Source organism: Camelus dromedarius, chromosome 16 (genome assembly GCF_036321535.1).
Source record: "Camelus dromedarius isolate mCamDro1 chromosome 16, mCamDro1.pat, whole genome shotgun sequence".
In the NCBI taxonomy this organism is placed as follows: domain Eukaryota; kingdom Metazoa; phylum Chordata; class Mammalia; order Artiodactyla; family Camelidae; genus Camelus; species Camelus dromedarius.
Window position 1 is genome coordinate 25,786,836 of NC_087451.1, and position 27,513 is coordinate 25,814,348.

Sequence of the window (27,513 nt, forward strand, 5' to 3'; positions counted from 1 at the left end):
CGCCGGGGCGCGTCCCGAGCCGGGGGCCGAGGGGCGGGGCCGCGCTCTCCCCGCCCCGCCGACTCCGCGGTCCCCGCCCTTCGCGCCCCGCCTCGCCGGCCGCCCTCTCCCCGCTCCCGGCAGCCGAGCGCCGCCATGGAGGCCACCGGGGTGCTGCCGTTCGTGCGCGGCGTGGACCTCAGCGGCAACGACTTCAAGGTGAGCCTCGGGGAGGCGGCTGGGCCTCCCCCGGCGGGCCCTCCGCTTCCTGCGCGTCCGGGACCGCGGACGGGCTCTCGCGGGCGCGGCCCCGCCCCGATCCGACCCCCGAGGCCTCCGCCCGGCGTCCGCGGCTAGGACCTAGGTCGGGCGGGGCCGGCGCGCGCTGGGTCCTAGCCGCGCCGGTGTGCGCGGGGAGCCCCCCCACCGGGCCCAGCGCTGGCTCCTGGCACCGCCCGGTCGGCGGGTGGCCCGGGCCGGCGAGTTTCTGCTCCCTCCTTCCCAGCTCCCCGTCCCCGCCCCTGTGAGGTCGCACGCCCAAGCCAGGCCCTGACTCACGGCCGCCCCGCGGTCACTGCCCTGCCCCCGCCTCGCCACCCCCATCCTGTGTGGTCTTGGGCAAGTCACTTCCCCTCTCCCCGCCTCGTTTTCTCATCCGGTGAAGGGACTTAGAATTAGCCGTCTGGGAGGCATGTTGCTGGGGAGAGTGTGTCGGGCCGGTGTGAGAGGCCACGGGTGGTAGCTGTCTGAGCAGCTGCAGGACTGATGGACCAGGGCCACAAAGAAACCGAGCCCAGCGTTGCATCCGGCGGTGGGGGTGGACACCACACGGTTCTAGAGAAGCAGGAATGAGGTGGGCAGTGCTGGTGACAACAGGAGGCTGGGCAGGAGTGGAGATGATAGTTGACCTGGTTCCGGGAGGGTCATCCTGGGCTACAGGGTGGGAGAGTGAGCAGAATCTAGCTGAGGTCAGTGTAGCGTCAGTCTGGGTCTGCAGGGTCCAGCAGCCCAGGCTTTGGCTGGGGTCAGGAGTCGGGCCAGGGCCGAGGAGACAGGCAGGTGTTCCTGACTACCCACGCAAGCAGACTTGACCCTGTGCCCAGGCAGCTACACTGCTCTGCTCTGCTCCCATCTGAACTCCCCGCCTGGGGTCCCTGTGTGTCCTCTCCAGGCTGGGAGGGCCTGAGTCACCAGCGGGAATGTGGCCATCGAGGGAAGGGGATAGCAGCCAAGGGCGCTGAAGGCGCATTCGCCCCAGGCTCCCTGACACAAGCTGTAGGGGTGCTGGGCAGGTACTTGAGAGTGGAGAAGGAGTCAGTGAGTCGGCTAACAGACAAGGCCGGGCCTGTGCGGGGCTTGAGGAGCTGGGCCTCACACGGGGGAGTGGACCTGGCCTCTTAACAGCTGTGCTGATGGCAGAGTGGGGGCACTGTTGGGCCTGGACAGAGGCTGAGGGCTGCCCCTAACTGAGACCACCAAGGCAGGGCCTGGATGCCAGGCAAAGGTATTTGAGCTGAGCCAACCGCACAGCTGGGTGTGTGGGTGTGCCCTGGGGCTGAGAATCCAACCAGAGAGACAGGACTGAGGTTCAGCAGCCGCCCTGATCACGAGTTGGTCGTCACAACACTTTTGTCGTCGGGGGCTTTTACTAGCTCCATTCTAGAAGTGAGGAAATTGAGGCACAGAGTGGCAAAGTGACTTGTCCGGGGTCACACAGCTGGTGAGAGGTGGTTCTCTTGCTTCCCAAAGGCTCCCATGGGCAGTGGGAGCCACAGAGGGTGGTAGAGCAGGAGTGCCCCTTACCAGACCAGCCTCACCATGATGTCCCCCCCAAGGGTGGCTACTTCCCTGAGAATGTCAAGGCCATGACCAGTCTGCGATGGCTGAAGCTAAACCGCACTGGCCTCTGCTACCTGCCAGAGGAGTTGGCCGCCCTGCAGAAGCTGGTAAGAAGTTCTGGGCAAACGGGGAGGGTCCCTGTGGGTGGGGCTGGCTGGGTGGGCAGAGCTTGCGCAAAAGGCAGAGACACAGAAGAGGATGCTGGCTGCCACAGGCAGAGCTGGTGGAGAGGGAATGAGCACCCTATGCCAGGACGTGTGCAAGGAGGGAACCTGCAGCAGTGGACGGGGCCTGTGCGGCCGAGGGCCCCCTGGATGGGGCACGGTTGTGGTGGCAGGTGGGGGCCCCGTCGATACATCCACCCCAGCTGCACTGAGCCTCTGCTCCCCTGTCCCCACCCAGGAGCACTTGTCTGTGAGCCACAACAGCCTGACCACACTTCACGGGGAGCTGTCCAGCCTGCCATCGCTGCGGGTGAGTGCCGCCTGAGGCCACGGAACTCAGGGCATGGTGTGGGGGTAGGACCAGACTCCAGGCTCGGCCGGCCCCTCGGTCCCCCCCACATCAGGCTCAGCGGTCTGCTCCTAAAGGGGAGAGAATGCAGTAATGCCCTGGATTAAGTAACCCACGGGGGAAAAAGGTTAAAAAGTCCAAATTCCATCCATCTTCAACGACAGTCATAGTAACAGCTGATGCCAGCTAGACGCTGTTCTGTCTGTTCTGTGATTTTTTCATGTAATCCTGGTCTTCACCGAGTTCGCAGATGAGGACACTTGGCCACGGAGGCAGGTCGCCTGCCTGCGGTCACACAGCCAGGCAGTGGCAAAGCTGGGGTAGGGTGTGGTTTGGCTGGGAGGGGAGGTAATCAGGGTAGTCCACTCACCCCTGTGTTCTCCATGGAGCTCTGACGTCCCCGAACATCAGGCCCCCCCAGTCCCTTCAGGCCTCAGTGGGAGTCATTGCCATCCAGGGCTGAGCCCTGAGATGTTAAGGGCACAGCCTCTGGACTCAAGCTGTCCAGGTTCAGATCTGAGCTCTGCCACTTCCTGGCTGTATGACCCCTTCTGCTTTGTGAGACGGTCCAGCGCTGACCACGGTGACACGGTAAAGTGGCACCACCAACGCTGGTGCTGAGGGAGCAGCAGTGGTGGCCCCTGTTACTTCTGTTGTCACTCGGGGTCATGGCACTGTTCCCTGGCCTGTCCCTTCCCCCTCAGCCGTCCTGCATAAACTTCCTGCACTTCTGAAGCCTCCCTGAGGGCAGAGAAAACAGCTTTGTTCTCGGTTCACACTCTGATTTTTCTTCTGTTTGAAACTCTGACCCAGAGTCACCTCTATCTCGCCCTTCAGATTTGGAAGAGAGAGGGACTACTCCATCAGAAGAGCTTCCCTGGAGCCCCTGTGCTGGGCTCTGGGGCACACTTGAGTTGGGCTTTGGGTTGTGAATAGGAGTTTGCCAGGTGAAGGGACTGTGAGCAAAGGCCAGGGTGGGAGACCCCTCAGGCCTGGCCTCTGGTGGGCTCCAGAGCGGAGGTGTCCCACCCGGGTTTCTGCTTTTCCTGGGGTGGAAGCCAGGAATCACGGACTCTCGTCTATCCCCAGGCCGTCGTGGCTCGGGCCAACAAGCTGAAGAATTCCGGAGTCCCTGATGACATATTCAAGCTGGATGATCTCTCGGTCCTGGTCAGTAGTTACCCACCACCTGGCCCTTGTGCCGGCCCCACTATCCAGTCCCCACCTGCTACGCTGGTCCCCGGGGCCCTGTCATCCTATTTTCCAGTGAGGGAAACTTGAGACTTTGGGTGGGCAGTGCCTCGCCCGAGGTCACTTGTGGAGTCAGATCCCTAGCCGAGGCTTCCTTCCTCCCAGAGTCCCACTGTCTCCCTTTAGCCCTGAAACCCCCTCACCCACTTCCCTCTCAGCCCCTATCCTGATCCCCCAGCCTGGCAGAGGCTTGGCAGGGTGGGGCCAGCCCCAACAGCCTTGACCCGCCTCGCCCCTCTACCCAGGACTTGAGCTACAACCAGCTGACCGAGTGCCCACGGGAGCTGGAGAACGCCAAGAACATGCTGGTGCTGAACCTCAGCCACAACAGGTGGGGGGCGGGGTGGGGTGGTCTGGGGGGAGGGGCGGTCCTGGGGGTGCGGCCTTGACCCGGAGGTCCCTCCCTTCCACCTGCAGCATTGACGCCATCCCCAACCAGCTCTTCATCAACCTCACCGACCTGCTGTACCTGGACCTCAGCGAGAACCGTCTGGAGAGCCTCCCCCCGCAGATGCGCCGCCTGGTGCACCTGCAGACGCTTGTGCTCAACGGGAACCCGCTGCTGCACGCCCAGCTCCGGTGGGCGCCGCCCGCCCGCTCTGCACGGCCGGCCCTGGGGCCCCAGCCTTCCTCAGTGTCAACCCCTCACCCTCGTGCCTGTCTGCCTGACCCACGGCCGCCCTGTCCCCAGCCCGCAGGCCCCCTCAGTCCCAGCTCTCTGCCTGCCCCTGGCCTGACCGCCATGTCTCCTGCAGGCAGCTCCCGGCCCTGATGGCCCTGCAGACCCTGCACCTGAGGAACACCCAGCGCACCCTGGGCAACCTGCCCACTAGCTTGGAGGGCCTGAGCAACCTCTCAGGTCGGCAGGCCCTTTGCTTCCTTGTGGAGGGAGGGCTGACCCTGCTTCCCTGGGCACCTCCGGGGCAGGAAGGTGTGATTGTGTCCTGACCCCCGTCATTACGTGACAGCTGGCTCAGGGAGGCTGAGTCATTCACCTAAGGCCACAAAGCCTGGGGGTAGGGGAGTTGGGGTTCATGCAGGCCTGGCTGCCCTGGAGCCTGCCACAGGGAGCCAGCTGATGCCCCCACCCTGCATCCAGACGTGGACCTGTCCTGCAACAGCCTGACGCGGGTGCCCGAGTGCCTGTACACCCTCCCCAGCCTGCGTCGTGTGAACCTCAGCAGCAACCAGCTCGAGGAGCTGCCCCTGGGCGCCGGCCAGTGGGTGCACGTGGAGACCCTGAACTTGGCCCGCAACCGGCTCGCCTCGCTGCCCGTGCGTCAGTCGGCATGTCCCGTCCCTGGTGGGCAGGGAGGCCGCAGGGCTGCCCGCCCCCACCCCTGACCCCGCTCCTGCCTGTGCCCCTCCAGTCGGCGCTCTGCAAGCTGACCAAGCTGAAGAGGCTATACCTGAACTCCAACAAGCTGGACTTCGACGGGCTGCCCTCTGGCATCGGCAAGCTGTCCAGCCTAGAGGAGTTCATGGCTGCCAACAACAACCTGGAGCTGATCCCTGAAAGCCTCTGCAGGTGCGGGGCGAGGCTGGGACAGGCGCACCACACGGGGGACCCAGGATGCTAGCCTGGCCCTCTGCCACCCCGAGGCCTTGGGTGCCAGACTGTACAGTCGGGAGGGGTTAAGCTAGCTTTGTGGATGAAGACCGCGGGCCTGTGCCAGTGGGTCCCGGCTTGGGTTCCCCAGAGCACCCTTTGAGGGGATACCGACAGGGACGAGGCCGGCAGGGCTTCACCGCTCCCATCCCCTCGGGTCGTCCCCCGACACTGAGAACAGAGCACCCCTGGCAACTTCCAAGCTAATTTGAGGACAGTATGTTTTTTGATGTTCTCTTGTTCACATCCAACGCCTTTAAATCTCAGACGGCCACTTTGAAAGGCCCTGTGGAATCCACGAGGAGACTCATGATCACTTAGCTGCAAGTGGCCTCTGGCTCCCCCTGCCTGCACCTCTCCTGCCTCCCCAGTGCCTTAGAACCAGCTAGTTTCCTAACTAACTGGCTTGCTCAGCCCCTCTGGCGCTACCTGTCTCCCCAACCCCAGCCTGGAAGTCTTGAGGCCCCCATCTGGCGCCTCCCTGAGGCCCGGCTGTGTCCTCACAGGTGCACGAAGCTGAGGAAGCTCGTCCTGAACAGGAACCGTCTGGTGACCCTCCCGGAGGCCATCCACTTCCTGACGGAGATCGAGGTCGGGCAGGCGGCCAGCACGGGGATGCGGGTGTGGGGGTGCCGAGCAAGGGGCTCGGTGGGGGAGCAGCTGGGGCTCCCGGAGGACTGGCGGTGCCAGGGTGGGGAGGGACGAACCACAACCTGTGTCCACATGACACTCGATAGCACCACTTAAGCCCCACAACCAGCCTTCGAGGTCACACTTCACAGACGGGAAAACCCGAGGTTCCTAGGGCAGCCGCGGGGCTGAGTGAGAGCCCGGCCCCTAGGCCCGGGTGGAAACGGGCTTTGGTGCGGCCAGGCGGTAGGACTCACACTCAGCGCCAGCTCTGCTCGCCCCACGAGGCAGGTCCTGGACGTGCGGGAGAACCCCAGCCTCGTCATGCCTCCCAAGCCCGCCGACCGCGCCGCAGAGTGGTACAACATCGACTTCTCGCTGCAGAACCAGCTGCGGCTGGCGGGGGCCTCTCCGGCCACGGTGGCGGCGGCAGCGGCTGGTGAGCATGGGAGGGTCTGGCCTGGGAGCGGGGGGCCCCTCTCTGGGCCTCGACCCCCCATCTGTAAACTGGGGGGACGTGCTTTCTGGATGGGGCGGGTGACTGGGGGTGGGCCTGGTTGGTGGGAGACCCACAGGGCTGGCTCAGCCAGGGCTCAGCTGCTCGCCCCTCCCCTGCAGCAGGGAGTGGGCCCAAGGATGCCCTGGCTCGCAAGACGCGGCTCCGGAGGCGCAAGGACTCGGCCCAGGATGACCAGGCCAGGCAGGTGCTGAAGGGCATGTCAGACGTGGCCCAGGAGAAGAACAAAAAGCAGGAGGTGAGTCGGGCCGGGGCAGGGCAGGCAGCCCGGGCTCTGCGCCACAGTGTGCCCCCGGCCTTGAGGGCCAGGGGCCCTGGGCGGCAGACCAGCCTGAGAGGCTTCGCGGTTAAGCCAGCGTTGTGCCTGTGACCCCAGGAAGGCGGCGACGCCCGAGCACCCGGGAGCAAGGTGCGGCGCTGGGACCAGGGCCTGGAGAAGCCGCGCCTGGACTACTCGGAGTTCTTCACGGAGGACGTGGGCCAGCTGCCCGGCCTGACAATCTGGCAGATCGAGAACTTCGTGCCCGTGCTGGTGGAGGAAGCCCTCCACGGCAAGTTCTACGAGGCCGACTGCTACATTGTGCTCAAGGTGAGGCCAGGACGCTGGTGGGGGCTGTGCGGCCCCGGGGACCCTCTCTTGGGCGGCTCAGAATCCCCTACTCATGGTTGTGTCCTTGGAAGCGGGTAGGAGGTGAGGGTTGTGCAGGGGAGGCGGCCCGGCAAGGGCTGACTCCGCTGTGCTCTGGTCTCCAGACCTTTCTGGACGACAGCGGTTCTCTGAACTGGGAGATCTACTACTGGATCGGTGGGGAGGCCACGCTCGATAAGAAGGCTTGCTCTGCCATCCACGCTGTCAACTTGCGCAACTACCTGGGTGCAGAGTGCCGCACAGTGCGGGAGGAGATGGGCGACGAGAGCGAGGAGTTCCTGCAGGTGTCCAGACCTGGGCAAGGGGCCGGACCTGAGATGGGTGGGGCCTGGAGGCCATGGGCGGAGCTAAGGAGGAATGGGGCGGGGCTGGAGGGGCGGGGCTAGTGGGGATGTGTCAGCGCGTGAGCTCAGGTGGCAGGGAGTGAGATGAGGCCACAGGTTGGGACCCTGGGTGGGGCTGGGGTCAGCCAGACTAGGATACAGACTATTTTGGGAGCTGGGATCTGGAAGCCAGGTCAGTGGGGGTGTAGCCAGGAGACACGGGGAGCTGGGACCAATAGCAATCAGGGGGTGTCCCAGCAACTGGACACTGAGGACGCGGGCCCAGGACTGGGGCTGGAGTCCAGTGAACTGGGCTAGTGCACGACGCTGGCCTGCCCACCAAGGGTTCCACGTAGACACCTATACATACGAGACTTCAGGCACATTCATCTGTCCTTTCTCGTAAGCCAACTCGCTCTGTCCCCCGATACGTGCGTTGTAAACGTGCTGCGTCCTGCACACTGGCAGACGTTCACGGCTGCATACATCTAGCGCCCTACGTGGGCTTAACGTCTGAAGACACAGACCTTATGTTTACCACCACCATGGACCCACCTGTGCAGAGCCCCGCCCCCTGACAGGTGGTACTTGGCGAGGGGGTGGTGCAGCTCAGTGAAGGAGCACGCCCTGGCGCACTCACAGGTGTTTGACAGCGACATCTCCTACATCGAGGGCGGGACAGCCAGTGGCTTCTACACTGTGGAGGACACGCACTATGTCACCAGGTGAGGGGGTGTGGCTGGGGCACTGACATGGACACAGCTGGGAGAGATGGGAGGAGGGGTGGGGGTAAGCCTGCCCCTTGGTGTCCCCGCAGGATGTACCGCGTGTACGGCAGAAAGAACATCAAGTTGGAGCCCGTGCCCCTCAAGGGGGCCTCCCTGGACCCGAGGTGAGCCCCATGGCGCACGGCGGAGTGCGTGACCCTGAGCCTCCTCCCCACCAGTGGGGGGGCAGGAGCCGCAGAGCTTGGCAGGAGGGTTCCAGCAAGGGGGCTAGAACCCCAGAATGAGGGATTTGGGGTGGGGTCAGGCCTGGGGGTGATCATTGCCCGGCCCATCACAGCCCCTCCCACCCCTCCTGTCCAGGTTTGTTTTCCTGCTGGACCGAGGGCTGGACATCTTTGTGTGGCAGGGGGCCCAGGCCACACTGAACAGCACTACCAAGGCCAGGTGAGATGACTGCATCCTGCCCAGACACTGTGGGGTGTTCTGCGTAAAGGAAACTTGTCACCTAAGAAGGGGTGTGGGCTTCACTGAGGCTTTGCGCCCGCCCTCAGGCTCTTTGCAGAGAAAATTAACAAGAATGAGCGAAAAGGGAAGGCAGAGATCTCACAACTGGTACAAGGCCAGGAGCCTCCAGAGTTCTGGGAGGCCCTTGGGGGGGCACCCTCCGAGATCAAGAAGCACGTGCCTGATGATTTCTGGCCACCCCAGCCCAAGCTGTATAAGGTGAGCTGGGGTGCAGGGCTGGCCTGACCTCACCAGCGTCAGGATGGGGCTCTGGGCTCCGGACTCCATCTGGACCTCGGTGGGGAGAGGGTGCCACCTTCTGGGCGGGGACCGGCCTATGCAGAGGTCTGAGGCTGACTCTGAGTGGGGCCCTGGGAACTAGTGAAGGCGGGGCTGGAGAGGGCGCCGAGAAGCGCCTGGGTGCTGGCCAGGGTACTTGGCCTTCATTCTCTTGGTAAAAGGAATATGGGGCATTGTGGGCAGGAAGGGGACGGGAGAGAATCAGTGAGGACCTGGAGGAGGCAGGCAGGGAAGGCATCTTTTGAAAGCCGTTCCACTGCTAGGATCTTCTGAAAAGGACCTTGGGGTGGCGGGAGGACACGGGTCTGGAGAGGAGCAGGCATTAGACAGCACACCCTGGGGGCAGACTGAATTGGGCTGTTGTGGGCGGGGCTCGTTTTCCCTGGCTGACTGCTTTGGTTAAGTCCACCTCTTCCTCCTGCTAGGTGGGTCTGGGCCTGGGCTACCTGGAGCTGCCACAGATCAACTACAAGCTCTCAGTGGAACATAAGATACGGCCCAAGGTGGAGCTGATGCCTGGGATGCGGCTGGTGAGATGCACAGGGAGGAGGGCCTGGGGGCTGGGGTCCCTCCTTGATGGCCCTGGCCTTGACTTCTAGTTCCTGGGGCCCCGCAGCTGCAGAGCCTTCTGGACACACGCTGCGTGTACATCCTGGACTGTTGGTCTGACGTGTTCATCTGGCTGGGCCGCAAGTCCCCGCGCCTGGTGCGGGCTGCTGCCCTCAAGCTGGGCCAGGAGCTGTGCGGGATGCTGCACCGGCCACGCCATGCCACGGTCAGCCGCAGCCTGGAGGGCACGGAGGCACAGGTGTGCGGTGTGGCCCAGGCTGCACAGACTGCCCCCGGAGGTCTCCTGCAGGCGCCTTGTCAGTGTGGGGGTGACCGCCCTGCACCTGTTCCAAACTGCCGCCCAGGCCCTGCCCCCTGGGTGACGGCCCCTCCCACTCCAAGGCCCCCGCCCCTCCCACTCCCCCATTCCCAGGCCCCGCCCCCGCTTCCCTGGGCCTCCCCTGCCTCCTGCAACCCCCACTCTGGCTATGCTTTCTCAGGTGTTCAAGGCCAAGTTCAAGAACTGGGACGACGTGTTGACCGTGGACTACACGCGCAACGCCGAGGCCGTGCTGCAGGGCACGGGGCTCTCGGGGAAGGTGAAGCGCGATGCTGAGAAGAAAGATCAGATGAAGGCCGACCTCACTGCGCTCTTCCTGCCGCGGCAGCCGCCCATGCCGCTGGCCGAGGTGGGCGCAGCCGCGGGGCGGGGGCGGCTGGTGGACCTGCCGTGGGAGGGGCTGTGCTAGCTCTGCCCTGATGGACGGGGTCGCACGCAGGCCGAGCAGCTGATGGAGGAGTGGAACGAGGACCTGGACGGCATGGAGGGCTTTGTGCTCGAGGGCAAGAAGTTTGCGCGGTTGCCCGAGGAGGAGTTTGGCCACTTTTACACGCAGGACTGCTACGTCTTTCTCTGCAGGTACCCCTTTCGCTCCCCTCCCTTCCCTTCCCGCACTGCTGCTGAGGTCTCAGCCCTGCTCTTGCCCTGTGACCCCACAGGTACTGGGTCCCTGTGGAGTACGAGGAGGAGGAGAAGAAAGAGGAGCAGGAGAAGGCTGGGGCAGAGGGCAAGGAAGGCGAGGAGGCAGCGGCCGAGTCCGAGGAGAAGCAGCCGGAGGAGGACTTCCAGTGCATCGTGTACTTCTGGCAGGGCCGCGAGGCCTCCAACATGGGCTGGCTCACCTTCACCTTCAGCCTGCAGAAGAAGTTCGAGAGTCTGTTCCCTGGGAAGCTGGAGGTGTGCCGGCCACACCCCCTGCGCTCAGGCCACGCCCCCACAGCCAGGGCCTGGGTGGGGATGCGGGGAGCTGCCCCTGACACTTCCACACCCCCAGGTGGTGCGCATGACACAGCAGCAGGAGAACCCCAAGTTCCTGTCCCATTTCAAGAGGAAGTTCATTATCCACAGAGGAAAGAGGAAGGTGGCCCAGGGCGCCCTGCAGCCGAGCCTGTACCAGATCCGCACCAACGGCAGCGCCCTCTGCACCCGGTGCCTGGCTGCGGAGACGGCGGGGGCGGGGCGGGCCCGGGGGCCGTGGGCGGCCTGGCCGCGTGCTGACATCGCCCCTCCGCCTCCCCAGGTGCATTCAGATCAACACCGACTCCAGCCTCCTCAACTCTGAGTTCTGCTTCATCCTCAAGGTGAGGTCTGGGTGTGGCCAGGCCCGTGGGTCAGGGTGGGCCTGCAGGCCGGGCCTGACCTGAGCCCCTGCACACACACAGGTCCCCTTTGAGAGCGAGGACAACCAGGGCATCGTGTATGCGTGGGTGGGCCGGGCGTCGGACCCCGACGAGGCGAAGCTGGCGGAGGACATTCTGAACAGCATGTTTGAGGCCTCCTACAGCAAACAGGTGAGCAGGGCGGGTGGATGGCCGGACGGACCGCAGCGAGGGCGGCAGGCTCTGGGCTGACAGACCTTTCCCCAGGTCATCAACGAGGGCGAGGAGCCTGAGAACTTCTTCTGGGTGGGCATCGGGGCCCAGAAGCCCTACGACGAGGACGCGGAGTACATGAAGCACACACGGCTCTTCCGGTGAGGCTGGCGCGCCCCCGCCCTGTCCCCGGCCCTGTCCTGGCCCTGCTGCTGTGACCCTCAGCCTCTTACTCTTGACCCCCAGCTGCTCCAACGAGAAGGGCTACTTCGCAGTGACTGAGAAGTGCTCTGACTTTTGTCAAGATGACCTGGCGGACGACGACATCATGCTCTTGGACAACGGCCGGGAGGTGGGACCCCGCTGACCCCGCCCGTTCGGGGAGCTCGCCTGTTTCGATGGGCGTTGAGGCCAGAAGGCGGGGATGTGGCCGAGTCCCCCACGAGACCACCTTCCCTGCTGTCCTCACAGGTCTACATGTGGGTGGGGACCCAGACAAGCCAGGTGGAGATCAAGTTGAGTCTGAAGGCCTGCCAGGTGAGGGGGCGGGGCGGAGCAGGGGCGGGGCCTGGGTGGAGGGCGGGGGCGGGGCCAGGGCCCAGCTTACCCCCTCCTGCCTGCTGCCACCAGGTGTACATCCAGCATATGCGCTCCAAAGAGCATGAGCGTCCCCGCCGCCTGCGCCTAGTGCGCAAGGGCAACGAGCAGCATGCCTTCACCCGCTGCTTCCACGCCTGGGGCGCCTTCCGCCAGGCCCCGGCCTAGGGCGGCGTCTCCAACCCACACCCTGCCCTCTGGAGGGAGAGGAAGGGCCTGTCTGCCGCCCCAGCCAGCAGAGGCGACCCTGACCAGTGGACCCCTGCAGTGTGAGCTCACAGATGATGCTCTGCCTGCACCCCAACCAGGGATAAAGCAGATGAAGTTGCCCTTTAAAGAGATATTAAATGCTTTTATTTTCAATATTAAAAATCAGTATTTTTAATATTAAAACCACTAATTTTAACAAAACGATAGGAAAAAAAAACCCAGGGTATAATCTACAGGGAAACCCATCCTGCCCCACCCCCTCACCCCCATCCTGCACACACTCGACCAGGCCCCGCTCCTGGGTGCCCAGTGGAGCTCTCACTCTCACACACACGCACACGCACACGCACAAGCTGGGGGGGCTGGCCCAGGAACAAGTACCAAAATAGTTTTAGAAATGACTGTTTTGCCTGGCAAAGGCGTTAGAAAAATACTCTTTGCAAGTGGAGAGGACGGACCGATGGCACGTGGAGTGGGAGGTGGCCTGGGCTTTCGGCCCCAGCTGGCGGCCGCCCCCCCCCCCGCCCCCGAGTAGCCACCGCCTGTAGGAAGGCTGGTCTGAATCCACCCGAGGCGCTGCACCAGGGCAGGCAGGTCCCGCTGGAGGCCAGGTTAGCAGGTGAAGGGCCAGGCTGGAGCCAGGAGTCCTGGATCCCAGCTCAGAGCAGAGCAGGCAGTGGCCTGGTGGCTCTGGCCTTCCTGGTAAAGGAGGTGAAGAGGAGTTAGTGTAAGGCCGAGGAGATGCAAAGGGGCAGGTGACCTGGCCACATAGTGCCACTCAGCCTCCCCAGAGTGCCAGCCTTAGATGGTCTTGCTGAGTGAGCCTGACCGCATCCAGCCCTGAGGGCAGGCGGGGGCCGCAGTGTCTGCTGGTGCTGGGAGAGGCTACTGGTTAACAGGCAGGGTGGGCAAGCCCACCGGCCCCAGATCTGGGTGGGGGCGGCACGAGACTGGAGTGGGGGGCCAGTCAGCCCCAGGCAGTGCCCGAACCCCTGTGCTGAGGTGATGTCACCTGCAAAATGGGCTTGCCAAACCAGCCTCTAAGGGGTGTGGCCTGGTCTTGTTCCAAACACCAGCCGTGACAGCTGGAGGCTGACTGGCTGGCCCTGGTTTTCTAACACCCAACCATGAAAACCACATTTGTGGGTTCCCCCAGCCCTGCCAGGACAGTCCTGGGGGGCTGAGCAGAGAGGAGGGGGGAGACCTGGGCCTGCACCTACAGCACCTCATTTGATCAGGATGGCACAGGCGGGAGATTCATCCTCCGACAGGTTCCGCAGGTTCCTCTCAGAGTCCTCTGACGAGCTGGCGGAAGGGGTGGTGATCAGAGGTCTGGGGTCTGCCTGGCCCCTCCTTAGTCCTCCGTGCCCCGCGTGACACAAGGGTGGCGAGAGGCCGGGGAGCCGAGGCAGCCCCTCCTATCGCCCCATCCAGCCACCTCACCCCAGGAAATCCTTCACGTCCTCCACCGTGACGTCCCCCGTTGTGTCCAGTGTGGTCTCGGCACTGGTGGCCGAGTCAACGGACATGGGTGAGAGTGTGGCCTCGGGCGGCTCCGGGGTGTCTGCAGGGGGGAAGTGATCAGGGCCTCAGGGACATCCCCCCACACCTGGGGACCTGGGCACCCAGTCCCACATCTAGCCAGTGGTGGAACGCGGCATCGACAGCCCCCCTCACCTCCTGTGTGGCACACCCCTCCCCAGGCTTCCAGCCTTAGCTGGCCTGCCGCCTCCCACAGAGGCCTGCCTGAGATCTGGGCTGCTCCACTCTCATGCCCAGCCCTCCTCACCAGCTCCCGTGCTGAGGACAGGATCGGGGCTTCCATCACAGCTCTGTGGGGCCAGGACGATACCCGGGGTCCCATTAGCCTGGCTCAGCTTGGGCGACTCTCGGAGCCTGCAGCTGCAGAGACAGGGCCGTGCTAGGGGCCATGGGCAGGCAGCTCATGGCTCAAGGGCAAGAACCCTGCCCTCCTGTTACCGAACTCTCGGCCCAAAGAGGGCTGTCCTGGCTCCTTGCAGATCTGGGCACAGACCTCTGGGGCCAGGGGCTACCCCTCCACACACCTGGCACGGGGGGCATCACGGGGCCAACTAATATCCAGAGAGCAGAGCGGCTCTGTGATGTTCCGCGCACTCAGGGAAAAGCGTTCAAACTCCGACGGGGAAATCAGGTAAAAGCCTGCTCAGGGGAGGAGGAGCAGAGTGCAGTGAGGGAGGAGCCCTGGAGGGCCCTTCCGCTGCCTCCCTGGCAATCCTCCTGGCCCCACACAGGGCCCCGCACAGGTCCCCGCCCGGAGGCCACCCTGGCCCCCCCGGCCCCCCTCCCCTGCCCCCCCAGGCCGCCCCCTCACCCTGGCCGTGCCGCGTGAAGACGCAGGAGGCGATGCCGCTGATGTCCTCCTTACGAATGCAGGCGTAGTGCACCTGGGGCCGCAGGCCGGGCACTGAGAAGACGTGCACGTCACCCAGGTTGGTGAGGCAGGCCAGGCAGGTCTCGGCGTAGTCCTCGCAGGCCACGCTGGCAAACGTGGCCAGAGCCACCTTGCGCACACGACAGCCCTCATGGGCCGTCAGCTTGAACTTGGTCTTGGCGCTCACCTTGGGCAGTGTGAACACCTGAAGGCAGGTGGTGGCTGGTGAGCAGCGCCCCCACCCCTAGCCCAGGCTGCCGCTCAGACCCGCACCCTGGCCACACCACGTCCTCTGTCTGCACGCTGCCCGCCCTGAGCTGCTGTCCTGACCTGACCCAGGCTCCACACCGGGGAACCTCCCAGCCCCTCCATGTGTGACAGAGCTGGTCACGAGCTCCCGCCAGACAGCCGGGGAGTGTTCCCCGAGGGGGCCTGCGGGGCACTTGGGTCCCTGGGGGTCTCAGCAGCAGGGGTGCAGGCAAGGTGGGTGTTCTGAGGGCCCTGTGGTGTCTGGGAGGCGGGGGCCTGGCGGGGACTCCTGGCGGCTCACCTTGAACTGCTCCTCAGATGCGATGAGCACGGCGTGGCCACCCTGCATGTCAGGGGCCTGCGCCAGGTCCCGCGAGGCCTCGTAGGGCTCCGGCAGCGGGCGGCCACGTCCGTCCAGCACAGCGATGGCCACCACAGGGGCGCGGTGCATCAGCTGCACCTCCTTGCCCAGCACGGCCTCCACCGCACGCTCCGGCCGTTTCTCACTGCCTGCCGTGGCCGCGGGCACCTCCAGCGCGTAGGCAAACACAGAGCCCGAATTGGTGCCTGCCCACATGGTGGGTCCGTGGTGGGCCGCTGCGGGGTGATGGGCCAGTGAGGCGGGCGTCTGCAGTTGCCTCCCCACCCTCCTGATGCCCAGGACCCAGGGCCAGTTCTCTCCTGCCCACAGCCCTGGTGACCTTGGCCAGTCCTCCTGCAAGGGCAGCAGTGCCCTTCAGGGCATCTGCACAGGAAGTCAACCGGCACTTAAACTGGACCCGGCTTTCCCATACGCCCTCCAGCATCCCGGCAATGTGGCCACAGCGCAGAGCCCCAACACACCCCCATCCTGCCACTAGCCCTGCCAGCAGACTCGGAATTGGGCCCCCACCCTGCAGGTCCTCTGCTGGCCCCTGCGATGTCCCCATCCCTTCTCCACGTGGCACCCAGGTGCCAAGTCCTGTGCCTGGGCTGAGATGCATGCTGTCCGGCCTGCTTCCCCTGTGAGCTGGGCCACTCTTAGGAAAAAGGAGGATCTTTTAGTGGAAAATCAGCTAAAAACAGGGGTGTAGATGGATGGGGTGCTCACTGCTCACGGGGTGGGGACAAACCCCAGGGAAAGTTAGTGGGCAACTCAAAGCCACGTTCTCTGAAGCCCAGTCCACTGGGACTTGGGCCCTGATAACTTCTTATGGGGACCGTGGAACCAGGTACAGACCCCAGGGCTGTCACATTCAGACCAGAGGGAAGGTCTGCCGGACAAACAGGCCCCCGGCCAATAAATGACACCAGAAGTGGGGGCTCCCCTCCCAGATGGTGACTGAAAGACGCACCAATGAGCTGCCTCGTGCAGATGACCAGGACGCCAAACCCCTAGCTCTGAAAAGGCATATGGAGCTGCCCCTGGGCCGAGTGTGACAAGAAACCCTGGGGTCGGCATCCACTCCAGGGGAACCATGCAGGCTACAGATTACATCTGCTAAACACTGAACTACTCACATCTGGGCTTTCGTTCAGAGCGCCCCACAAGACAGTGGGGTGCAGCAGCAGCAGCAGCCGGCCGGCATGGTCTGTGCTGTGTACGTGGCTGAAATGCCCCGTTGTAGCTCAAACCAGTCAGGGACTTGGTCCATAAACCCGACTGCATCGTTCTCTGTGTGGGACCCTCCTGGGGCTCTAACCACTTGGGGTTAAAGCCACCTGGCTCTGCAGTGCAGCGGAAAGCACCCCTGCCTCTGAATACCTGCCCTCCGCCCCAGCCTTGCGGCCTGGGCAGTCTCCCAACACACACCTGCCTTGGCCCTGGGGCAGCGCACAGGCTCTCCGCAGATCCCAGGCTCCCTTCTCCACTCAGGCCAGAGGCCAGCCCGACTCACTCACCAACCCCTCACCCTCAGGCTGTTACAGGGGCTGTCCCAGGCCGGGGCACCTGTTGCCAGGATGGGCCAGCACACAGTAGGCACACAGCAAGGCTCTCCAACCTCCCAGAAGGCACGGCTCCGCCCCTCCCTAGACTCACCGTCTCTAAGGAAAGTGTCGGCGAAGTAGAGGCAGCGCACGACGCCGGACAGGGAGTCGTCGGCCGAGCGGGGCTCGATGCGGCGCTGCACAGGCGTCACCTCCACGTCGTGAGGCCCGGCCTGCTCCGCCAGCTGCGCGTTGGCCTCCTGCAACTGGGGTGGGTGTGAGGCTCTGGAGCACGGCCTTCCTGTCCCCACCACCCCACCCAGCCTAGCGCCGAGCATCTCCCCCGCCGCCCAGCCCACCTTGCTGCCGGCGTTGGCAGCGCGCTTCTTGCCGGAGACGCGGCTCTTGCGGATGCGTCGGAAGGACTGGCGCAGCGACTTCTTGAGCGACTTCACCCGGGACAGCGGCCCCTCCATGGCCAGGGAGTCGTTGGGGTGCAGGGTGCACCTGGGGGCAGCAGGCGCAGGGGGCCAGGCGTTAAGGAAAGGCCCCAGCTCCTGACCTCCCGCAAACCCAGCAGCTAGGGGGCTCAACTCCACGTGCGGATCCAGCTGCCAGAGGCGAGAGGGGCTTTGAAGTAACCCCCCCACCGTCACCACACCAAGCCTCATCAGGGGAAACTGGGGCCCAGCCAGGTGTGGGGAGACACCTGTGGCCCTGAGAAGGCTGGGCCAGGCGGAGGCACAGGCTCCCGCTTCTCTGGCCTGCCCGCAGCACGCACCTAGCCAGCACGGGGCTCCTGCGCTGATAGTCAAAGAGGCCAAAGCCATGGCTGGTCCCGAAGGCCACAAGGCCCCACTCAGTGTGGAGCGTGACAGCGGTGACAGCAGCCGGTGGCAAGCACTGCAGCAGCACGCGGGGCTGGAAGCCAGCCGGCCAGGGCCGCGGCCCCGTGCGCGGGCTCAGCCGCTCGTGGCCCTTCCACGTGAAGCCCTCGCGGTCCTGGAGGAGGTCCACGCTGGCCACGCTGACTGCCTGCTCCGACGGCACATCACTTAACTCCAGCACCAGCACCTGAGCCCAGATCCAGGACGGGGGAGCGCTCAGTGTGGAAGATGGGCCCCCCACACCTCACCTGCACCTGCAAAGCCACTGCCAGGGTGGCCCCAGGACTGTCTCATTCATCCACTGAATCAGCACTCACTGAATGCCTACTGTATACAGGACACTGAGCAACAGGGCGGTGACCACAACTGTGCTCCCCATCCTGCCCACCCTGGGGACCCCACCACCCCACCTGGAGCCCCATTCCCACCTCTGGGCTTCTGCCATGCTGGTCCCTCCACCATTCTACCAGAAACTCCAGTGCAGGCCCCCTCCTCCAGAAAGCCCTCCGAGACCCCGACCCGGGGGACACCTTGGCCCCACCTGGCCTGCAGTGCCGGCCACCACCATCTGGGCTGTGTATTTGCAGAGCGCCACCTTCTGCACGCCAAGCCGGGGGTCATCGCTGTAGGGGTCGAAGCAGCCCACCTGGGGGGTGAGAAGGAGCGGTGACACGGGGCAGGGCCGGCGCCAGACCCCAGGGGCCGGGCAGGGGCCCACCTTGCGGAAGGGTGGCCAGTCGTCCTCAGCAGCCTGGGCCAGGCTGTCGGCGTGCTCGCAGTCCGTCTGGAAGAGGCCGGCCGTGCTCAGCTTGTACAGCGGCCGCAGGGCCACGCCTGAGGCGTCCCAGAACCTCACGGTGCCGTCCTCGTGGCTGCAGGGAGGACCACATCAGGCGCACCCCAGGTCCCTGTGCCCCTGCACCCACTCTTCCAGTGACTGTTCACTGGGGACGAGCACCCATGCCCGACACTGACTGGACTCCCACCGCACACAGCAGACAAGAGGCACCTACTGTATGGCACAAACACATTGAGCACCTACTGTGTGCCAGGCCACAGCACCTGGGCCCCTCCCTGCAAACGGGGGGAAAGGTGCGAGAATAATCACCAGCGTGACGAGCAGGAAATGGAGGAGGGGCAACACAGGGGACAGAGGACACGGGCTCCTCCCCCGCGGGGCCCTAGAGGGGCGACCAGGAGTCAGCTGGGGCACAGACGGGTCAGCTCGGCAGAAGTAGCAGGAGCCAGGTGGCCGGAAGCAGGGGGTGAGGGGCGCAGCCTCAGGACCAGCTGTGGAGCCCAGGTCAGAGCCCCTGGGTGGCGGTGAGAGTCCAGAGCCAGGGCGGGAGAAGATGAGGGAGGCTGTGGGGCTGGTTGGGACACCTCCAGAGGCTCTGAAAGTCAGGCTCAGGAGTTCTCAAGCAGAGGAGGGGATGCCAGAGTCAGAGGCCTGAGGGTCCCAGCGCAGGCAGACGGCAGGGGCAGGGCAGGAAACTGGGGCCTGAGTCACTGGGCACGTCAGCGCCCGCCAGGCCCAGGCTGGGCTCTCCAGCACCTGCCCAGGGCAGCTCGGCATGGGCCAGCCCAGATTTTCCGGTCCCAAGGCAGGCTGAATGGGTGGAGCCCCATTTCAGGCCAAGAGAAGGGCTGGACCTTAACCCAGGGTCCAGGGAGGCTTCACCCCGGTGCACCCTGAGGGAGGGGTGATATCCCACCACGGGCCGGGCCGAGTCGGTGGGCAGGTCAGCACCCACCAGGCCCAGGACAGGCCCTCCTGCACCCACGTGGGCTGCACCAGGCTCTGCTCCCCACAGGCACGCGCACAGGCATAGGCACAACTCTGCATAGCCTACCCGGTCAGCAGCAGCCCTCGTTGCGATGGCTCCTGAGCCAGGTTCCGGCCCCCGGTGATAGGCCAGCTCTGGGAGACGGAGGCGGAGATTTATGCAGAGGGTCAGAACAAACGTCTTCCCCTTCTCGCCCCAGGCGAGTGCCTCTGAGTTCCCCCACGAACCCCTGCCACACTCCTGCCTCCACCAGGAACACCCGCCCTCCCCAAGACCCTGGCCAGGAAGATGTCCAGGACACACACCGAGGCACTGGAGGCAGGCTGGGGGCTCTGCTGCTCGCCAGCACTCACGATGCGCGCCCACAGCTTGGCAGGGACGTTGGCAACATGGGCCGAGCAGGTGATGGCGGAAGAGTGCAGGGGGGCCAGGTACGGAGCAGGCACAGCCGGCCAGCCTGGCGTCTGCAGGTCCAGCACCACCAGCTCCTCTTCAAGCAGCACGGCCAGGGCCTGGGGCTCGTCGAACTCTGCGGGATGGGGCAGGTGAGTGGGGCCACAGGACGCTGCTGGGGGAGGGGGGGAGGGGGGGAGGCAGGGCACACACCGTCCTCAGGCCGTGTGCTGTGCACCGTGAAAAAGTCAATGATGCGGGAGGTGAAGTCCAGCGTCACCAGGGTCTCGGACCGGAGCACACTCACGCAGTGGCGGTCGCCGTAGCTGGCGCGGGGCATGCCACCGCTGAAGATGATGAAGTGGTCACTGCTCGGGGGTAGAGGAGCCACATGAACCACCTGGCGGGACCAAACACCAGCCGCCCCACGAGCCTGGCCTCCCAGCAGGCACAGCCACCACGCCCCACCTACCCGGACGCACAGTTTCGCCACAGAATCTTGTTGATGGCTTTGCAGGGGAAGGGGCCTGGAGGGGTAGGACAGTGTCAGGCTCACACTCGCCGGGAGGGCCCCAGGCCCTCATTTCTCACTGCTTCTCCAGTTCCCCTCCTGCCTCCATAGCTCCCACCCACCCCTGAAGGGAAAGCCTATGCCCAACTGCCCCCCTCACCTCCGCAGCTTTGGCTGAGCACTGCTTCCAAGTCCCCCCAGAAACCCCCACCAAGACCAGGAGCCCGAGCAGCTGAGCCCAGGGTCACCGTCAACCCTGCGCAGGCCTCCCCCAACTCACCATAGGGCGTGGTGGCCATGGTGGGCTGCGCCGTCGGGGAGCCACCTGCGTCTGCAGACCAGATGGCATAGCTGCCATCGCTGTGCGAGCTGACCAGTGTGCGGCCGCTGCGCTCCCAGCACACACTCTCCAGCTGCTGCAGGGTGGAGTGAATGGGTGTGAGCGAGGCAGCGTGAGCAGAGGCCCCAGTGTGGCCGCCGGCCTCAGCCACGCACCTGGTTCCCCAGGAAGACGCGGTCTGCACACTGCGCGGCTCGGTTCCAGATGACCAGCAGGCCCCGGCTGTAGCCGATGAGGATCTTGGTGGGGTCCTGTAGGTGTCCCTGAAGCGACTCCACGGGGCCCAGTGCCTTCCCACACCGGTAGTCGTCAGGCACGCTGCGGGGGTGGGGGGAGCAGTGAGCAGGTGGCGGCTCACCCTGCAGAGGGGGTGGGGAAGCCAGACGGCCTCTCACCTTCGCAGAACCTCATCTGGGCCAAGGGTCTGCCCCTCAAGCAGCATCAGCGTGGGAACGTCCAGGAAGTAGACGCTTCCGCCCTCAGTGCCCAGGGCGGCCATGTCACCAGCAGCCACCAGCAGGACCACTGTGATGCGGGCAAGGCTGGGCAGGCTGCTGTGGGGGCCCAGAGGAAGCAGGTGAGGGTGTGAGCCCATCCATCTCCTGAGGAGGGCGTGGAGGGGGCTGGGCCGCTACTGCCCCATGGCAGCCCCCGCGCTGGCTGGCCCTGACTCTGCAATGGGCTGGCGCCCCAGAGAAGTGGATGGTGGCGGCTAGGGCATCGTGATTAGCTTGCTCAGTCACTCGGCAGGATGTCTGCCGGGAGAGGTAGAAAAACAGGTCCCCTGGTCTTGGAAAGAAACCCGGAGCACCCCCAACCCACCTAGAGGGTAAGGTAGGAACCAGGCCCGCCTGGGTCAGGCCCAGGAGCCCCAGGACACACGGCCCTCCTGAGCCCCACCCAGGAACCCCCACCCCCAGCCCACGGACGTCACCCTGACTTTGCAGGCGGGCTCTGGCTCGCTCCCCTGCAGAGGCTGGGAGACCCCAGGAATCTACCTGGGTTAGGGCAGGGCGTGGGAGAGTCACCAGCCCCAGCACAAGTGGGACGAGCCTCTCGTCAAGCCCAGCAGGTATCCTGCAGCCTGGAGGACTGACCCACTCCGGCCATTTCAACACGGGCCGGCGGGCCGGGGACCAAGAGGCCCCTTACCGTCTCCCCTGGGGTCCGAGCCCACCCTGTGGCCCCTGAGCCGTCCTGCTCCAGCTCGAGGGGCTAGAAGACCTGCACCGGCGCCGTCAGGTCCTGCCCCGGACACCCCATCGCCGCAGGGGCCACACCACACAGCAGGTGTGAGGGTTCTAGGGCCCAACATACACTCTCCTGTCCCCCATCCCCTGATGCCCTGGTGGTCCCAGAGCACAGGCCCTGCCTGCTCACCTCAGATTCAGACAGAAACCCCACGGAGCATTCTCTCTGGGACCCAGGCCCAGCTCAATGTGCCGCCATCCTGAACCCCAGCCCCTGAGGCAGCTTCCTGTCCCCACTGCACCCTATGGGCTCCCCCCATGTCCGATAGATGTCACTGGCCAAGTCCTCCAGTACCTGGCACCGTCGAAGCCCAGACGACTGGGCGGCTGGAAGCTGAGGGCTTCCTCCAGGTGGGCGCAGCCATTATGGTGGATGATCTCCCAAAGGTGGAGGCTACTGTCGTCCAGCAGGGTTAGGAGGCGGCCCTGGCAGGTGAGCGAGACCAAGACTGGGCTGGCCTGGGGCACAGGACGGCGGGGTGTGGGGGCCACAGGAGCCCACAGTGGGTTTGAGGCTCACCTGGCCAGGCAGGAAGTGCATCTGGGTGACAGTGGCTGTGTCTCGGTGCAGGCCTGTGAACTCCACGCCGGGGGCACCGTAGCTGAGGGTGAGGGGTCAAGGCTGGGAAACCAAGCTCAGGAGATACCCAAACCCCCTCCTTCGCCAGGGCCCTTCCAATGGGCTGTATCCAACAGGCCTGCCTATCCTGGAGCACTCCGAGGTCCGGGGACCCCTCCTGCACCCTCAAGGCACTCTCGCGTGGCTCCACTCAGTCCTGCAAGTCAGTGCTGCCACTCGACTCTCACTTCCTCCCTCATCTGTAAAACCAGCTTTTAACTCCCACCTTGTAGGACCGACGCAGGGCCAACACAGGGCAGGTGAGAACAAAAACACTCACAGCATGCTTGGCCCAGGCCGGGCTCACGGCTCTCCGTCGGCCTCATGTGCGTCTGTGCGCACCAGAGTTGGGCCACAGGTCAGGATCACATGGGCAGAGGTGCCAGGCCAGGCCTGGGAAGCCCGGGATGGAGGAGGGCCCAGGCCAAGCCAGCTGGGGGCAAGGCCACAGGGGCTTGGAGAGGTTGGGTGACCTGCTTCAAGTGCCCAGGGCCAGTGTCAGAGTCTCAGTAACCACAGGCTTCACAGCAGACAGGCAGGCCGAGGGGCCCCAGGAGGGAGGACCAGGGAGGGGTCAGTGACGTTGCCCGGAGACAACGCAGGAGCCGTTGCCTGGAGCTGGAGTTGGGATTCCCTGCAGGAGCCAGGAGAACACAGAAGAGGGGACAAAAGAGGGGGCAGGAGCTCTGGGCGGGAACCAGGGTCACCAAGGAAACAGGGCTAGTCTCAAGGGGGAGGGGCGGCTCCAGGGGCCAGCCTCAGTTTCCCAGACCAGGCCTTGGGCTAGGGTGGCCTGGGGAAAGGGGGAGGGCCTCGACCTCCTCTGAGGCTGCCTGCCTGCCAGTTCTTTGTGAGCACGAGAAGCCAGCCAGTGCACACGAAAGACCACACCACCAGGAAAGCTGACTGGGGCAGCCAGAAGAGACACTGCCCGCCGTGATGGGCAGAAGGGGCTGCAGGACCACAGCACGCATGGCACAGGACAGCACCGTGAGAGGCAGGAGCAACAGGCCAGGAAGTGGGACCCCTGGGCAGGTGGGGGCTTGGGGGCAGGTAGCCAGGGCACTGTCCCCTCCCTGTCCCGTCCCTTGCCCCATGGATGCCTCAGAGGCCCACAGGAGAGGAGGGAGCACCGAGGCCCAGCCATTCTCATAAAGTGCCTGGCAGGTGCCCCCAGCCCCGGGTTGGGCAGACCCCGCCCCACACAGCCGCCAGCCAGACCCTGCACCTGGGATCCCCCACCTGGCGTCTCACCACTCTGACGGGGCTGCGGTTCTCCACAGCAGGAAGGAGGCGTCCAGCTGCTGGCCCGCCCCGCCCCCCACTCGCAGGAAAATGCCCCTTTGTGCTGCTCACAGGCCCATTGTGCGGTGCCAGCGTCCAGGTGGGGGCCGTGCTGCGCTCACCACGCCGAGCCTGGCACTGCCCCTGGGTCCTTGGAGGGACACACGTGTCTCCACACCCACACACGTCCGCGTGCCCAGTCCCCAGGGTGGGTGACCCCACCGACGTGCCACCCTGGGCTGGGGACGGTGTGCAGCCAGCTCCCAGTCCAGCCTCCCCAGCCACAGCTGCTGGGATGACGGCAGGGTCACCTAGGTAACAGGCTGGCTACAGCACAGAGAGGGGCAGCTGTGGCCCGGTAGGCCGACCCCTTGTCGTCCCTGTGAGGCGGCATCTCAGGGCAGCAGCTGCGCCAGCCTCCACGGGAGTCAGGCACCCACCACGGCCTTGCAGGCGGCCTGCCCAGGCGCCCAGTGCACAGGGAGCTACCAGCAGGACTTCCTGACAGGCCAGCAAAGGATACATCTTGACGGCCCCAGACCTGGTGCCGATGGCCATGATGCGAAGCTCGGGGTCAAAGGCCAGGGCGCTAGGCTGGTTGGGGAAGCCATGCTCCACAGTCTGCGGGGAGGGGAGGGCGTTCACGCGGCCTGCGGCCCGTCGACCCTGAGGCCTGCCCGGGGCAGCCTCGTGCCGCAGAGCCCTCAACAGGACACGCCTGAGCCAATGAGTGAGTCCCGCCCGAGCCCCAGGCCAGGGCCCCGACCCTCTCAACACTAGTGTCCACCCCACTGTGCGTGGGCCTCTGACAACACACATGGAGAATGGTGCTCAGCGGGGTTCACAGAAGTGAACTGAGGCTGCCCCACGGGGCAGGGCTCTGCACCCCACTCCTCCAGGCAAACAAAAAGTCTGGTGAAGTCCAGGGCGCTCCCCCAAACGCAGGCCCTACATGGAGGTCAGAGGCCAACACCCAAAGTAAGCTAAGCAGAAGCTCTTGACCCCCACCCCTAGACCCAGAGTCAGGGAGACTGGGGCCCGGAGAGAGGGCGCTTCCTGCCCAGTCCCTGAAGGTGTCACCCACCTCCTAGGCCTGGGTTCCCACCTGGAAACTGGGGGACATGATTCCCACCCCCATCCATGGTGGGGACGGTGGGAAGGCAGGCTTGTGCACCGGGGGCGTTGATGAAATGGCCCCCACCAGGTCCCCTTCTGCTGGCAGGGCCAGTCCCAGTGCAGACCGGCCCCAACCCCACCCTACCTACCCAAGGAGCCCCTATTCATCCCTGAGGCCTGACTGGATGCCCTCCCCGGACTCCCAGCCCCCATCCTCAGCACCAAGTTAGGCACCACACATGGCCTGCCGGTACCCTCTGACTGCAGCCTCAGCAACACACACATTTTATAAGAAACTCTGGTCTCCAGGCCTGGGGCCCCAGCCCATGCAGGCAGGGACTGAGTCCTCTGCGCATCTGGCTTGGCCTTGGACATGTCTCAGCACTCTCCAAGCCTGGCTTCCCACCTGGGCACTGGGGGCAGGGAACCTACCTCAGGACAGAGTCGCCTGCTTGGCTGGGGTGGGGGTAGGGGAGCACCAGCACCACCATGCCCGTGCTGGACCTGACGGTGTCTGGCAGCCCCCTCCTATGCTCAGGGCCCTCCCGGGGCTCCCAGCTCACTCCAAGTCAAAGCCAAGTCTTCACCATCTGGCCCCCTCTGCACCCCTCCTTCCACCATTGCCCTGGCTCACTAGATGGCCCTCCGCTCTCCAATTTACTGGGCATGCTCCAGCCTCAAGACTTTTGCAACTTCTTTTTCTCTATCTGGAACCTGTTTCACCCAGCACTCCCCATGGTGGGCTCTTTCCCATCGCTCAGGTCTTGGCTCAGGGACAACAGCTCAGGGGCCCCCTGAATCACACAGGCTACCAGAGCCGTCCCTCCACAGCCTCACCTGCTTTATCTTACCCCAGGCGCTGACCAGCATCCAAGCTGCTGCTCGTTTCACTCCTCTGCTTTCGCTTCTCACTGACCCCCACTAGTACGTCGGCCCCCTGAGTCAGTATTTGTTAAACTGACACAGAGGGGACACACCCCTGGCAACTTGTGGGCAGACCTGGGATTTGAACCCAAGACCGAGTTCAAAGTCCATGTTTACGCCTGACCCCCACCCCCACCTCGGGCCAGGAGGGAATCCAGTGGTCATCAACTGCTCCCTCTAGTGACCAAGACCCTTGCCAAAGACCACCCCCTTCCACCACTGCTGCCCACTCAGAATGGGGCCTCATCCTCCTGAACAGGGAGACCTCAGCTTCTGACAAACTGGGGCCAGCCAGGGGGAACGGGCCCCCTTCCATTGGTGTCAGGTCCCCACCTCACACCTGTCTCACTCGCTGAGGAAGTGACACCTTAGCACAGCACCTGCCCCTACCATCACAGTTCTCTCACCCCAAGGGTGCTCACCCTCACGGTCACTCAACACAGGAAGGGGGCCAGCAAAGCCCTGGGGAACCAGCCTTCCCTCTGGGCCCCCTGGCCACCAACTCTGAGGGTCCTGGCACCTCCTACCACCACCTGGGAAAGCTTGCCTGTCCCAAGAGCCAGGAGTCCCGGGCCTCGGCCACACCAGGTCCAGCCGTCCCGGAGCTCCCTCCTGGACAAGTCTCCTCACAGGACCACGGCAGCCCCACCCCAAATCCCTGTCCCCCCAGGCTAAAGGCAAACCCCACCAACAAGGGGACGCAAAGACAAAGTGGCCCAGCTCACTTGGACTCTGGGCAGGTCGGCAGCCCTTGCTGAACCTCAATTTTCTCACCTGTGTGGGAGCAGGACAACTCTAAGCCTCAAGAGCGGTAAGGGGCTTTGGTGTAAAATTGAGGCCAGAAGTGACACCCCTGGGGGGAGTTAGCAAAGGATAGGCTGGGGCCTCTAGCTGCCACACAGCAGTGCAGGGGGAGGCGGGGCTGAAGGCAGCCCCTTTCCCGCGGCCCCTCTGGCCCTACCCAGGGAGAGAAAGGCAGGAGCAGCCCTCCACCCCACCTCCGCTTGGCTCCTGGAGAAGCGGTGCGTCGGCTGGCCCCTGCGACAGAGCCCACAGCAGGGAGGACAGTGGCCTCACTTCACAGCAAGGGAAACCGAGGCACAACGATTTTAAGAGCAGTTGGGTACCCGGCCAGGCATCTTCCCTGGAGCCCCCAGCGGGGCAGGGCAGAGCGCAAGGAAGAGCCCAGGGCGGTGGGGGAAGGGAGGAGAGGAACCGGGAAGGGATTTCCCAGCCCCACCCCCCAACATCTGCCTCCACTCCCCAACCCTGCCCACTCGCCAGGGTGCGAAAGCAAAACAAACCGGGCTCTGGGCTGCCCGAGAGAAAGACATAAACGGACAGCGAGTGGGAGCCCCAGCCAGAGTTGAGAGCCGCCCGGAGACGCACGGAGGCTGAGAGGCCGCAGGGAGAGGCCGGCGGAGTCCGAGACGCGGAGACAGAAAGCAGGGGAACCGAGGGCAGGGATGGAGGGAGGCAGGCGCGCGGCTCCGGCTGAGCAGAGCGGGCGGCCCGCGGAGCACCCGGCCCGCCCGGCCCGACGTGGCTCCGGCCCGGCCCCCGCCCCCCGCGCTCGGCCCCCGGCCCCGGCCCGCACCTTGTGGAAGGCGAAGAGCTCTTGCTTGAGTTTCTCGCGCTGCGGGTCGGCGCCTTGCCGGCGGAACCTAAACTTCATCATCTTGCGCCCGGCCGCCCCGCCGCCGCCCGCAGGATGCGCCGCGCGGCCCCGCGGGTCCTGAGGCGCGGGCGGGCGGGCGCCAGG

At 64.9% G+C, this 27,513-nt stretch overlaps 2 protein-coding genes across 9 annotated transcripts; one reads left to right on the forward strand and one right to left on the reverse strand.

Moving 5' to 3' along the window:
- Window positions 1-46: 46 nt before the first annotated feature.
- Window positions 47-12,232, forward strand: FLII (FLII actin remodeling protein). Of its 2 annotated transcripts, none has more exons than XM_064494810.1 (30): window positions 47-198; window positions 1,815-1,925; window positions 2,221-2,292; window positions 3,421-3,501; window positions 3,828-3,913; window positions 4,000-4,161; window positions 4,338-4,441; window positions 4,682-4,857; window positions 4,953-5,110; window positions 5,698-5,782; window positions 6,113-6,260; window positions 6,440-6,576; window positions 6,715-6,927; window positions 7,092-7,271; window positions 7,953-8,035; window positions 8,128-8,202; window positions 8,399-8,482; window positions 8,590-8,761; window positions 9,268-9,372; window positions 9,459-9,650; window positions 9,892-10,080; window positions 10,171-10,310; window positions 10,391-10,628; window positions 10,726-10,880; window positions 10,972-11,032; window positions 11,114-11,242; window positions 11,318-11,424; window positions 11,510-11,615; window positions 11,735-11,800; window positions 11,894-12,232. In XM_064494810.1, the coding sequence occupies exons 1-30, from the start codon at window positions 136-138 to the stop codon at window positions 12,026-12,028; spliced, it is 3,813 nt and encodes a 1,270-aa protein (XP_064350880.1). In that variant the 5' UTR covers window positions 47-135; the 3' UTR covers window positions 12,029-12,232. The 2 variants fall into 2 exon arrangements, with proteins under 2 accessions (XP_064350880.1, XP_064350881.1); XM_064494811.1 differs by lacking the exon at window positions 47-198 and adding an exon at window positions 690-832.
- On the reverse strand, window positions 12,192-27,508 carry LLGL1 (LLGL scribble cell polarity complex component 1). 7 transcript variants are annotated; one of them, XM_064494819.1, is made up of 23 exons: window positions 27,349-27,508; window positions 24,235-24,332; window positions 22,329-22,410; window positions 22,104-22,234; window positions 20,954-21,109; window positions 20,714-20,876; window positions 20,499-20,634; window positions 20,180-20,234; window positions 19,921-20,075; window positions 19,620-19,843; window positions 19,381-19,448; window positions 18,246-18,399; window positions 18,069-18,173; window positions 17,422-17,714; window positions 17,000-17,147; window positions 16,753-16,906; window positions 15,034-15,329; window positions 14,424-14,688; window positions 14,137-14,251; window positions 13,860-13,966; window positions 13,514-13,634; window positions 13,296-13,375; window positions 12,192-12,769 (listed from the first exon to the last, which is right to left on the reverse strand). In XM_064494819.1, the coding sequence occupies exons 1-22, from the start codon at window positions 27,427-27,429 to the stop codon at window positions 13,297-13,299; spliced, it is 3,186 nt and encodes a 1,061-aa protein (XP_064350889.1). In that variant the 5' UTR covers window positions 27,430-27,508; the 3' UTR covers window positions 12,192-12,769; window position 13,296. The 7 variants fall into 7 exon arrangements, with proteins under 7 accessions (XP_064350889.1, XP_064350887.1, XP_064350888.1 ...); XM_064494817.1 differs by having other exon boundaries at window positions 13,860-13,972; XM_064494818.1 differs by having other exon boundaries at window positions 20,954-21,112.
- Window positions 27,509-27,513: the final 5 nt, after the last annotated feature.

Excerpts from the sequence above, each read along its gene's own strand:
- FLII (XM_064494810.1), top strand. The coding sequence starts at position 136 with ATGGAGGCCACCGGGGTGCTGCCGTTCGTGCGCGGCGTGGACCTCAGC. Across the intron at positions 5,111-5,697 it reads ATCCCTGAAAGCCTCTGCAG|GTGCACGAAGCTGAGGAAGC; the intron begins GTGCGGGGCGAG and ends GTGTCCTCACAG. Across the intron at positions 6,928-7,091 it reads ACTGCTACATTGTGCTCAAG|ACCTTTCTGGACGACAGCGG; the intron begins GTGAGGCCAGGA and ends TCTGGTCTCCAG.
- LLGL1 (XM_064494815.1), bottom strand. The coding sequence starts at position 27,429 with ATGATGAAGTTTAGGTTCCGCCGGCAAGGCGCCGACCCGCAGCGCGAG. Across the intron at positions 22,411-24,234 it reads AGGTCTGGGGCCGTCAAGAT|CTACGGTGCCCCCGGCGTGG; the intron begins GTATCCTTTGCT and ends CCTCACCCTCAG. Across the intron at positions 14,689-15,033 it reads CATCTGAGGAGCAGTTCAAG|GTGTTCACACTGCCCAAGGT; the intron begins GTGAGCCGCCAG and ends ACCTGCCTTCAG.